At 40.8% G+C, this 12,904-nt stretch overlaps 1 protein-coding gene across 1 annotated transcript; it reads left to right on the forward strand.

Moving 5' to 3' along the window:
* Positions 1-4,958: 4,958 nt before the first annotated feature.
* Positions 4,959-7,293, forward strand: LOC131251288 (SPX domain-containing protein 3). Its single transcript, XM_058251914.1, has 3 exons — positions 4,959-5,263; positions 5,641-5,806; positions 6,273-7,293. Exons 1-3 carry the CDS (start codon positions 5,039-5,041, stop codon positions 6,635-6,637), a joined length of 756 nt encoding a protein of 251 aa, XP_058107897.1. The 5' UTR covers positions 4,959-5,038; the 3' UTR covers positions 6,638-7,293.
* Positions 7,294-12,904: the final 5,611 nt, after the last annotated feature.

Genomic DNA, 12,904 nt, shown 5'->3' on the forward strand with positions numbered 1-12,904 from the left:
TTCGTTCATGCGGATCGGCTGGTGCTCGAAGACGAGCGCTGACGCTCCTCGAACTCCGAGTTGTACCAACGGTTCAAAAGAGATCAAAGTTACGTGGCCCCACAGTTGTGTATTTATTATATCTACAACGTTCATCCATATTTCCAGATCATTTCGGAGCATTATCAAAAAAAAGAAAAAATTATATCCAAAGATCAACTGGATCACACCATAAGGAGTAGTGCAAAATTGATTTTCACGGTTGAAACTTTCGTAGGGCCCACCATAACATTTATTTTCCATCTAATCTATTGATAAGGTCACAAAGACCTAGATGAAGAGGAAAAACAAATTTCATAATGATCCAAAACTTCTATACCCTAAAAGGGTTTCAATGGTAGACGTTTAATACTCCACTACCTTTCACAGTGTGGTCCACTTGATAGCTAGATCTATCTTATTTTTCGTCTCAAGCATTAATACAGGTTGGCCAAATAGATGGACGGTTTGGATATAACAAATACCTCATAATGGGACCCACAAAAATTGGTGGGGATTACTACAAGAAAAAGGTCCAGTAGTCAGGTCAGAGTTGGGCCTATAGCTACGGATTATAACTGTAGTGCTATCCACGTTTTTTCTCTTTTTATTTTGTAATTTTTTTTATTTACATGGAGAAATTTATTCTACCTACATTTTTCTCCTATACATATTTATATAAATATGTATATATAAGTAAATAAAAAAAATTTCTCACTTTTCTTTCATTTCTTTCTTTATTCATTTAACAAGAATATCTTCTAAACCAATATTAGTTACTTGGCATACCGCATATGATTTTGGAGTACGAGAAGCTACTTTAGCCAACGAACCTGGTTTTTTTCCAAAATTCTATCAGGTCGATGGTCGAAAATCCATTTCATTCACTTCGCGGTCAATTTCATTCATTTCATTTACTTCACGGTCAATTTCATACACTTCGCGGTCAACTCAATTCATTTCACGGTCAATTCCCTTCACTTCACGGTGAATTCCATGCATTTCATGATCAATTCCCTTCACTTCACGGTCAATTTCATGCATTTCACGATCAATTCCCTTCACTTCACAGTCAATTCCATACACTTCACAGTCAATTCCTTTCACTTCACGGTCAATTTTGTACATTTTACGGTCAATTCACTTCACTTAACGGTCAATTCCATGCATTTCATGGTCAATTCCGGTGATTCCCCTTCACTTCACAATTAATTCCATGCATTTCACAATCAATTCCCATCACTTAGCGGTCATTTCCATGCATTTCACGGTCTATTCCGGCGATTCTGCTTCACTTCACGGTCATTTCCATAAATTTCACTGTCAATTCCCTTCACTTCATGGTCAATTCCATGCATTTCACAGTACATTCCCTTCACTTCACGGTCAATTCCGTGCATTTCACGGTCAACTCGCTTCACTTCACGATCAATTCCATGCATTTCACAGTCAATTCCGGCTATTCCCCTTCACTTCACAGTCAATTCCATGCATTTCACGGTCAATTCCCTTCACTTCACGATCATTTTCGTGCATTTCATGGTCAATTCCGGCGATTCTGCTTCACTTCACGATCATTTCCATGCATTTAACGGTCAATTCCCTTCACTTTACTTCATGGTCATTTCCATGCATTTCACAGTTAATTCCCTTCACTTCACGGTCAATTCCATGCATTTCACAGTCAATTGCGGTGATTCTCCTTCACTTCATGGTCATTTCCATGCATTTCATTGTCAATTCCCTTCATTTCATGGACAATTCCATGCATTTCACGGTCAATTCTCTTCACTTCTTGAATTGGCCATGAAATGCATGGAAATGACCGTGAAGTGAAGGGAATTGACCGTGAAATGCATGGAAATGACCGTGAAGTGAAGAGAAATCGCCGGAATTGACTGTGAAATGCATGGAAATGACCGTGAAGTGAAGCAAAATCGTCGAAATTGACTGTGAAGTATATGGAAATGACCATGAAGTAAAGGGAATTGACCGTGAAATGCATGGAAATGACCGTGAAGTGAAGGGGAATCGCCGTAATTGACCATGAAATGCATGGAAATGACCGTGAAGTGAAGGGGAATCGCCGTAATTGACCTTAAAAGGCATGGAATTGATCGTGAAGTGAAGGGAATTAACCGTGAAATGGATCAAAATGACCATGAAGTGAAGGGAATTGACCGTGAAATGCATGGAAATGACCGTGAAGTGAAGCGAAATCATCGTAATTGACCGTGAATGCATGGAATTGACCGTGAAGTCAAGGGAATTGACCGTGAAATGCATGGAATTGACCGTGAAGTGAAGGGAATTGACTGTGAAATGCATGGAAATGACCGTGAAGTGAAGGGAATTGACCATGAAACGCATGGAAATGACCGTGAAGTGAAGGGAATTGACCATGAAACGCATGGAAATGACCGTGAAGTGAAGGAGAATCGCCATAATTGACTGTGAAATGCATGGAATTGACCGTGAAGTTAAGGGAATTGACTGTGAAATGCATGGAAATGACTGTGAAGTGAAGTGGAATTGCCGAAATTGACCATGAAATGCATGGACATGACCGTGAAGTGAAGGGAATTGATCGTGAAATGCATGAAAATGACCGTGTAGTGAAGCGGAATCGCCGAAATTAACCGTGAAATGCATGGAAATGATAGTGAAGTGAAGGGAATTGATCGTGAAATGCATGGAATTGACAGTAAAGTGAAGGGAATTGATCATGAAATGCATGGAAATGACTATGAAGTAAAGCGGAATCACCGGAATTGACCGTGAAATGCATGGAAATGACTGTGAAGTGAAGGGAATTGACCGTCAAGTGAAGCGAATTGACAGTGCAGTGAAGGGAATTGACCATCAAGTGAAGCGATTGAAGGGAATTGACCGTGAAATGCATGGAATTGACCGTGAATTGAAGGGAATTGATCACGAAATGCATGGAATTCACTGTGAAGTGAAGGGAATTAACCGTGAAATGAATATTGACCGCGACGTGAATGAAATGGATTTTCGACCATCGACCTGATGGAATCTTATAAAATAACTAAGTTGGTTGGCTAAAGTAGCTTCTCCTACCCAAAATCATATGTGTTACGTCAAGTAACTAATTTTGGTTTAGAAGATATTTTTGTTAAATGAATGAAGAAAGAAATGAAAAAAAAAAAAAAAAAAGAGAGAGAGAGAGAAATTTTCTTTTATATGCTTATATATACATATTTATATAAATATGTATTAGAGAAAAATGTAGGTAGAATAAATTTCTCCATGTAAAAAATAAAATTAAAAAAATAAAAATAAAAATAAAAAGAGAAAGAGGAAGTTGCATATACTATGATTATGGCTACGGTTATAATCCGTAGCCATAGCCAGTGTCCTCTCTTTTTACACACCCACGCTAGTGGAATTTCACCACCCATGGGTACTCGAACCTTTGACCGGGAGTTGAAACTCTTCAGGAGTCTGCCACCCGAGCAAGAGTAAGGACGATAGCATAGGAAGCAGTGGTGATTGAATGCTCACCTTTAAAAACTTTCTCGGCCCCATAGTAATGCCCACTGGAATGTTTATTTTCCATCCAACCCATTGATAAGGCCAATCATACCTGGATGAAGGGAAAATATAAATATCATATTGATCCAAAGAATTTATGATCCCCAGAAATCTTTTAATGGTCATTCACTGCTGTTTCCAGGTGTGGGTCCAACTAAGATTTATACCTGCTTAAGTTTTGGGTTCATGTCTTAAAATGATATGAGAAAACAAGTGGACGGAATGGATATACAAAAATATCATCAATATGTTCCCACACGGTAAGCGTAACACACACTAGGGTGTTACCCGGGAAACACCATACTCTGGTCCCCAAAACCGCGTAGTTTTGGCAATTGTCTCTCTAAGACTTCACTTTCAAAATCAGAACTATGCAGAAAGACCAAATCGCATTTCTAGAATCAAAATAATTCGGAGATTCGACGGAATCTACTCTTTCCCCTTCTCAACCATACAACCGAGATCGTTATGTCCAAGTCGCAACCAACCAAATGTCTCCTGGTGGGTCCACATGCAGACACGGAGAGATGATCAGAACCGTCCATCATTTGTTCCATATCATCGAAGATCAAATGATCGTGATGAAGATGAATCGGCCACTTAAATATGTACCACTCAGATTTAATTTCGACGCTCAACATTCATCATAACACATTCCGATGGTCATAAGCATCCGTTTACACTGAATTTTGGAAGCTATAGCACTGGCATTACAACCTACAAGATGGACGGTTCAAATGATGCAGCAATACCCCCATATGGATATCAATGGCTGATGAGGGTGGATAGCTTGAGATGAAAAAAGGAATATGCGTAGGAATGTTTTTAATTTCAACATTCTCAAAGTTTTACCGACCCTTCACACCACGCATCGCATATGCTCCTAAATATTCGTACCTCCCTCGACCCGCATTTAAACAAGTGAAAAACTTTATACTCTGGCAGATTGTGTGATGGACAATACGCAGGCACTTATAAATTACTTATAAGCTGCATATGTGGAATACATGCAATTCAAATCTAACTGTCCAAATTGTAGGTCCTAGCTTAGTTGTATCATGACCCAAAATTAACACTTATTTGTTTAAAAAGACCATCCAATTAGTGGACGTTTATTGGACGGTTAAAATGAAAAAAATCCAACGATCATATTTCAACAAGCAATTGTCCCCGAATAAGCCATCCCTAGACAAAATCTCATCTTGTAACTATTAGTTAGTAAGCGTAAGTTGTAAATTTAGTTAGTTTAATGTGAGTTAATGTATGCTACGCATACAATTTCTGAGTGCCTGTGCACCAAGCGCCTAGAGTATCAAATGACTCCCATTTAAACAAATGCCCGTTTAGTCCTCGAAAATATATTAAAAAACCCGTCCTTTTAATGAACTAAAGTCTCCTCTCTTCCATTCCTCTGCAATCTGTTTGTGCTCGTGCTCGTTTGTTAATGTGTAATTAGGTGAGAAGCATGAAATTCGGAAAGCGTTTGAAACGCCAAATCGAGGAGACTCTACCGGAATGGCGAGACAAGTTCCTGGACTACAAGGAGCTGAAGAAGCTCATCCGTCTCATCTCTTCAGCTTCTCCCTCCCAAATGGCAGAAGCTGAATTCATTTACTTGCTGAATGCTGAGATCAACAAGTTCAATGCCTTCTTCATGGAGCAAGAAGAAGACTTCATCATACGCCAGAAAGTATATATATATGTTATATATGGCTTCCTTTTCACCGTTCATCCATAACTTTCTCTAACAAAAGAAAATGCTGATTCAATTCATGTTAGGAGAAGCTGCTTATCAGGTCGGGACCAACATGAACATGCCCACATTTTTTTTAAAAAATAAAATAAAAATTGAAGTCCATTTGTTAGGTGGGCCAAAATTGTAAATTGTGTATCAATCACTCGATTATATGTTCACAGTGGTCCCCACCTGATTCATGGCCCAGATCTTGGGCGTGTGCCACATTGGCAAGTGCATTGCAAAATCATCTCATTTTCAAATTGATATTTGTTGTTGCTCGTCTTGATTGATAAAGAGAAGCAAAAACATTGGTGGTGCTCTTGATACAGGAGTTACAAGAGAGGATTCAGAGCGTGGTGGCTACCTTGGGGCCCACCAGCATTAGGCCATTGGATGCAGATTATAGAGAGGAGATGCGAAAGATCAGAAAAGACATTGTCAATTTCCATGGAGAAATGGTGCTCCTCGAGAACTACAGTAACATCAACTATACAGGTTCTGCACTGCTTGTATTATATACTCATTGCTGTTTATTATCACTTCTAAATGTAAATGATCGAGTAGCCCGCACCGTTCAAATTGGGGTTGCCAGATCAATAAAGGCACATACCTGTTAGGTGGCAGGTGTGACAGTAAATCCAGACGGCCTGTATATTTACATTAGGCTTATCCAAGGGTGGCCTGAGGATCTTCTCTCTTGACTGTGGACTGTTAACAACTTCCATTTTTTTGCCACCCATTTCTGTCCAACTGTTCATATGGGTAGGACAGGAAATTGAGCATGATTCTCAAGTCTAATCCATAGATACGACCCACTAGATGTACAATTGGGATCAGCTGCTCCACATTACATGCGTCAGTCGTTCGACAAGGAACACGAGTCCTGATCCAACATGCCAAAGGACCATCATCATAGGCTATGCATTCATGACTAGCATGTTTAATCGTCTGGTGAATGCAGGGCTGGTTAAGATCTTGAAGAAGTACGACAAGCGGACTGGAGCTCTGCTGCGTCTGCCATTCATCAAGACAGTGCTGCAGCAGCCATTCTTCACAACAGACCTTGTTTCGAAGCTGGTGAAGGAATGCGAGCGCACCATGGAATTGGTGTTCCCAATCACGGAGGAAGGGGAAAGAAGAGAAGAGGAGAAGGAAAGGACAACAGTGGTAGCTGAACAGAGCATTTTCAGAAATACAGTGGCTGCTCTGGTGACAATGAAAGAGATGAGGAGGGGAAGTTCCACTTACAGCCCCCTCTCCCTCCCTCCTTTAAACCTGCCAGACTCTGATCTCTTCCAACTTCACTCGCCTGTTCCCATTGTCTGAATCAAATTACACACACAAACAGCTCCACGTCTTCTGCGATTGTAATCCTTCACTAAAGAGAATACGATACACAATGGCCAGCATATTTTTTATACATTTAGAAGAGTTGATGAACAAGTGCTACCACAACAGATTAGAAGTCTAGACGTGCGCATCACATCCACAGTAATTGTGCAATATACTTGTGCCATCCATATTCTCCAAACCATGGGGCCCATTTTTAGCTTAGCATGGGTCAAAAATGGGACTGATTTGAAGATCCTAACTGTCCAATTCCACCTTTGATTGGATGGTGACCAACTGAACCAAGAGGTCGAATTTACAAGCAATGCTCTCCAACCACAATGGACTAACAATTTGGGTGGTTCACATTCTCATATGGTTCTCAATTTGGGTGGATCACAATGACCCGGGTGGTTGGAGACACTTCTTCATATGGGCCTTTTCTCTCATACTCTGACATCCACTGCAGAGAATTACTAGAGTTTAGCTTCTTGTGTTTAAAGAAGGAAGCAAATTTCCCAAGTTGTTGAAGAAAGCTGGTGTGCCTTTATGTTTAATTGGTATCTTTCTGCATGGTTTCGTGTAGCCAGGCCATACTTTGTAATCCAAGGAGAATACAAATACAAGAAAGGCTTCTAAGATAAGTGAATCAATTTGATGCCCACAAGTAGAATACAAGATCCAATACCTTCCAAAAAATGAGAGGCCGGAAACACTTCAACTGATCAATTGAATAGGCTTACGAAAATATCGGTCTCATAATGATTCTTACAGCAGGAATTCGATGCCCATGAGTTCTGAGAAGCCTACCAGGCAAGATCTTGCACTTCGATGTTCACATGCAATGGACTACACTGGCAGCTGTCTATGCCAGCAGTCACACTGATGCTTGCATAACTAAATCAAAATGATTTAATGTGTTTTCCACCATGAATAATCGTACTAAAATGTAGAAAAATATCAATTTGATCGCACTCCAATCCCTTTCTCACCAGATTCCTTGGTAGTATCTGAAAGTTCAACGAAATGAGACGTTTATGTGTGGAAATCCCTTGCGTGCGCTGGCATTTCATATATACAATCAGCTCTGGATTTCATGGCTACCCTAATTTCTTTGGATGACTTGTAAAACATGTTCAGGCCAAGTTCTACTATGAGATTGTTAGCTATTTCTACAAAATGTATCATGGAACATTACATGAGAAATATAATATCATATCATATTACCTGACTAGAGAATTCTGACTTGGCTTGAGCCTCACTTAAAAATTTAGCTATTCGAAAGATTTATGTAAGAAAGTGTTTTTATGTTTAGGTTCCACCATCCCCCAAAACCTAGACATTCCATTTCAGTTGTCACTAACATCATTTTAGCATGTTGAAGACATCAATACTAAGAAGCATCATGAATATTTCAGCAACCTCAACTTGATTCATCACATAAAATCATTTTCAATCTTCTTATTCTTCAAATGGTCTCAGATGAAATGAGAATGGGTACACGAATGAAATTCTTTGCTAACAAATCTGTCATCAACATGATCTTTGTTGCTTCTTGTTTAGTTTGTGAAATCCCAATGTATGTTTGTTAGCAATATGCATGGTACATGATGCTGCAGAAATTGTACAGCATTACAGGTCGATATGATTAAGATTGGATCCTGTCTGTGACACCATAAATGTGGTATCTCCAATGTAGAAGATGGAAGTTGATATGAATTTTTTTAGCTCTCACCAGGATGCCCAGTCCAATGGCTATCAGTTTTCTGCAAGAAAGCGGTAACTTGATACCAGTACTGACCTCTGAGATATCTAATGTTTCAGGAAAAGAAAGGTTTGAAACCCAAGAAGTCAAGCATTCAGCTTAACATTATTTTCCTATCGTTATTGTTCTCCCCAAGAAGTAGCAATTCATAACCTGTTTGGGAGCTTGGAAAATACTTTCCAAGAAAATGACACTTTCCCCTGATTGGGAGTTCATTTTTTTTCTAGAAAACATTTTCCAAGAATGTGGTTTCATAGAGAATAGTAGAAAAGTATTAGAATTGTGTGGAAAGGTCTAGAGTTGTATAGAAATCTTTGGAACTTTCTAAAGAACTATGGGTCTTGTGTAGTATAGTGTGGAATATTCTAAAAATGTTCTAGAGAATTCTTGACCATAGGATGTATGCCATGTAACACAATCTTAGTCATACATGTGCAAGTTTAGATTCTTCTAACTTTGTATACGGATGAGGGGTTCTCATTTGTCAAGCATCAAAGAGAAGTTGTAACTTTAAGTGCTCTAATTAATGTGATATAAGGTTTCTTCCATATCTCTTGTATCTCTCTTAGATTCTAGTGAGCTTTGGTGCTTTGCACATGGGCTGTGCGCTTGGAGAAGGCTAACTCATTTATGATGGGACCATGAGATGAGTATCGCAGGGTCTACACTTGGGGAAGCACTTGGGCTGTTGCAAGTGGAATTAAATTAGGTTACAAAGGGGTCATAACACTTGTAGGATGGGAAAGAGACACACTATGGCACCATAGGTGACCAAGAACAATCATGTGCAAGGTAATGATAGTTCCAACAAGTCAAGGAGGGAGAGGTACCATGACCTGATAGTGACCTTGGAGGCATGTCTTACAAAGGTGGAGCTTACCATGGTGGATTTCGACAATGCATTCGAGGGACTCAAATGAGAGATGTTGGGTGCCTTAAACTCGTTAGTTGACACCAATGCCATGAAAGGGAAGCATTCAAGGCTACTGCGATGGAGACTCTCAACATGCTGAGGGAGCAAGTTGGGGAGATGAGAGATGATTGGGCTCTGTAGAAAAAGGGCCATGGCCAATGGGGGAATTGTCATGGGCAATGCACAAAGGTGAGGACACCAGACCCTTGGACCTTCGACAGATTGAGGGACACTAGGGAATTGGACAATTTCTTATGGCAGTTGTAGTACTTTGAAACCGTCTCGCTAGAGGATAAGAAAGTCAAGGTGCGCACTAGGAAGATGTGTATCTCACCAACACGACAACTCTATGGTGGAGGAGGCATCATACAGACATGGAGCATTGAACATGCATCATTGACACCTAGGATGACTTGAAGAGAGAAATCAAAAGAAAATTCTATCTCGAGAAGGTAGAGTATCTAGCAAAACAGAACTTAAAATGGTTAAAGCACAAGGGGTTCATTCACGAGTATGTTGAGGAATTCTCTATGCTCATGCTTGAAATTCATAACATGCCCGAGGAACTCTTCAACTTCATAGACAGGTTACAGCATTGAGCACAATAGGAATTGTAACTACGGGGCATGTAGGACCTAGCTTCGGCAATAGCAGCAGTGGAGAGCCTAAATGAATTCACAAGGCGAGAATCTTCTAGGCCAAGATCAACAAAGAGGGAGACTAATGGCAAAGGTAGGGGAGAACGAGAGGACTCCTACCACAACTATGGACTGGGCAAGCCATCAAGCAACAGAGATGGCAAAAGTATCTAGGACAGGAAAAATGACAAGGAGAGGATGTGTCCAACCCACGGGAGTTAAGGTGATTCATCTGTGATGGGCCAGATATGGCAAAAGAATGTCTAGGAAAACAGACACTGACTGCCCTCGTGGCGAAGCTGGATGAGAAGTATGAGAATAGTGAGGAAAAACACATTGGGTCAATGCAACTCCTCAACGTTACAGATAGCAAGACCAAGAGCCAAGTTAAAAGGTAGACTTGCTTCATTTGCGACGGTGATAGACGAGCAAAGGAATGCCCATAAAAGAAGCAATTGTGTTCAATCACGGTGGAGTAAGATGAAGGCTCAAGACTGGAAGTATTTTCGTGCATTGCAAGAACAAGTGGTAGATGAGGGCAAGCCACCTAGATGGGAATTGATGTATGTGGATATGCACATCAACAACATGTCCACTCGAGCTTCGGTGGACACAGGGGCAACCCACAACTTCAACTCTAGGGAGGAAGCAAAGCAATTGGATCTCACGTTGGTGAAGACACAAGCAAGATAAAGGCGGTCAACACAAAAGCAAACCCATTCAAGGTGTGGCCAAGGATGTCAAGCTATGCGTTGGTAGGTGGGTCGACAAGACAAGTCCTAGATGATTTTATGGTGATATTGGGCATGGACTTCCAAGACCCATCCCCTACCTTAGGTTAATAAGCATAATGAATGAGAGGCATCCATGCATGGTACTGGATGATGCAGAAGGGAAAGGCCAAGGTTGGGACAATCTTGGCCTTGCAATTGATAGCGTGACAAGGACAGGACCACAGTGTTACAATTTGAGGAATTGGCATGAAGGATTACTGACAATTGTTCAACGAGGGTGTCGGCATTATAGGTTGGGAGAGTGTCATAGACTGATCATTCCAGTAGGCTTTAAATCGTGCCCTTGGCTAAACTTATTTCATCTTGTACATTGGAGAGGTTTTGTACACAAGTCTAGAGAATTGTAAAATAGAGTGGAAGTATATGAAAAGTTGTAGAGAATGGTTGAAAGGTGTAGAGAATTGTAAAAAGTTCTAGAGTTGTGTACAATAGTGTAAAGTTGTGTATATATCTCTGAAAATTTCTTAAGAACATAACCATGGGTCTTGCGTAGGGAAGTGTAGAATATTCTTGAAATGTTCTAGAGAATTCTTTGCTATTAGAGTGATCTAAAGTTGTGTAGAATAGTATAAAGTTGTGTATAGATCTCCAAATTTTTTTTAGAGAACTACAGATCATGTATAGTGAAGTGTGGAATATTCTAGAAATGAAATCTGGTCGATCCTGCCTCACCTCATGTAAGCCACTGAGTACTTGCAATTAATGAAATTATAATAAAATGCACCTGGAGTGCTAGTTAAGGCCGAGGACCCTTCGATGCCTGAGTCAGGATAGGTCTGTAGAATGAGTAGAAGAATCGGGATCGTTGTATGTACCTTTACCCATGGCAGGGTGTATTTACAGGCTTTGTAGGCGGTCTGTGTATCTGAGTTGATTTGAGAGGCCCGTATTGGAGTCAGACTTTAACCCCAAGAATATCTCCGACTTTACCTCGATCGGCATGATCCTCGGCCAAGATCTCGGAAGAGAATCTCATCTTTATATATTCTAAGGATATTTTTATTCCGATCCGGTGGTCGATATTCGAGGTCGAGATTGGTACCTGAGGTCGAGGTTGGTATCTGAGGCCGACCTCTGAGGTCGAGGTCAGTATCTGAGGTCGATACCTAAGATACTTAAGATCGAGGTCAACTCTTGAGAAATCATTTAAAAGAAATTTCCTTCCCCTGACTTAGGGAAGTTCTTTTATTGTAAAATGCATGAGCATAATAGATAGTAAAATAACAGTAATGTTCTGAGCACCTTTTTTCCTTTGAGAAGGGAGGTTGTCCTTGTCGAGTAGGTCAGGGTTGGTTGGCTAGCTAGCTGCATTTCTTGTGAGTCAACCCATGCACAGGCAGGCAGCAAAGGTAAGATCGACGTGAGGGTGATGAGCCTTATTACCGAGCTTGGTTGATTGGTTCAGCTCGGTCGTCAGGTTCCATGCTCAGCCAACTTCCTCAAGTACCTGCTCTGGCTTGGTATTCAAGAGAGTGTACCAATGCAAGCGACTTTCCGGATGTTGATTAGTACACTAGCCTCAGTCTTGGTCGTCCTTTTTTTTTTTGCTTTTTTTTTTTTTGCTTTTAGCTTTAGCGGCATTGGGCTCCCCTTCTTCCTTTCGCTTCATGTCTTTAGCCGAGTTGTTTCCTTCTCGATTAGCTCTGCGTGAACTAAAGAACTCCTCGGCATTGGAATATTTTTTAGCTCGGTGAAGTAGGTCGGTGAGGGTAGTCGAGGGGTTCTTACCAATAGAGAAGAGGAATTTTCCTTATTTAAGGCCAGCCACCATGGTGACCAAATCTATCTGGTCGGAATAACGATCGACCTGGATAGCTTCAGCATTGAAACGGATGACATAATCTTTTAGCAGCTCGTCCTCCCTCTGAGTGATCGTAAGGAGGTGGGTCGATGGTTTTCTCCTATCTTTCTCATCGATGAACTAAGTGATGAAAGATTTATCAAGCTGTGTAAAAGGAGTTGATGGATCTCGGCTTCAGTTGCCTATACCACTTTCATAGCATCCATGATAAGGTCAAAGAGAATGCGTTACACATCACTGAATTGGTTGCATCGTGTAGCTCCATCCATGCACTAAAGGACTCTAGATGCTCGGCGGGATTTCCTATTCCGAAGTAGGGAGCGATCCGGGGCATCCAGAACTTGGACCGGAGC

The sequence above is a fragment of the Magnolia sinica genome, chromosome 7 (genome assembly GCF_029962835.1).
Source record: "Magnolia sinica isolate HGM2019 chromosome 7, MsV1, whole genome shotgun sequence".
NCBI lineage: Eukaryota > Viridiplantae > Streptophyta > Magnoliopsida > Magnoliales > Magnoliaceae > Magnolia > Magnolia sinica.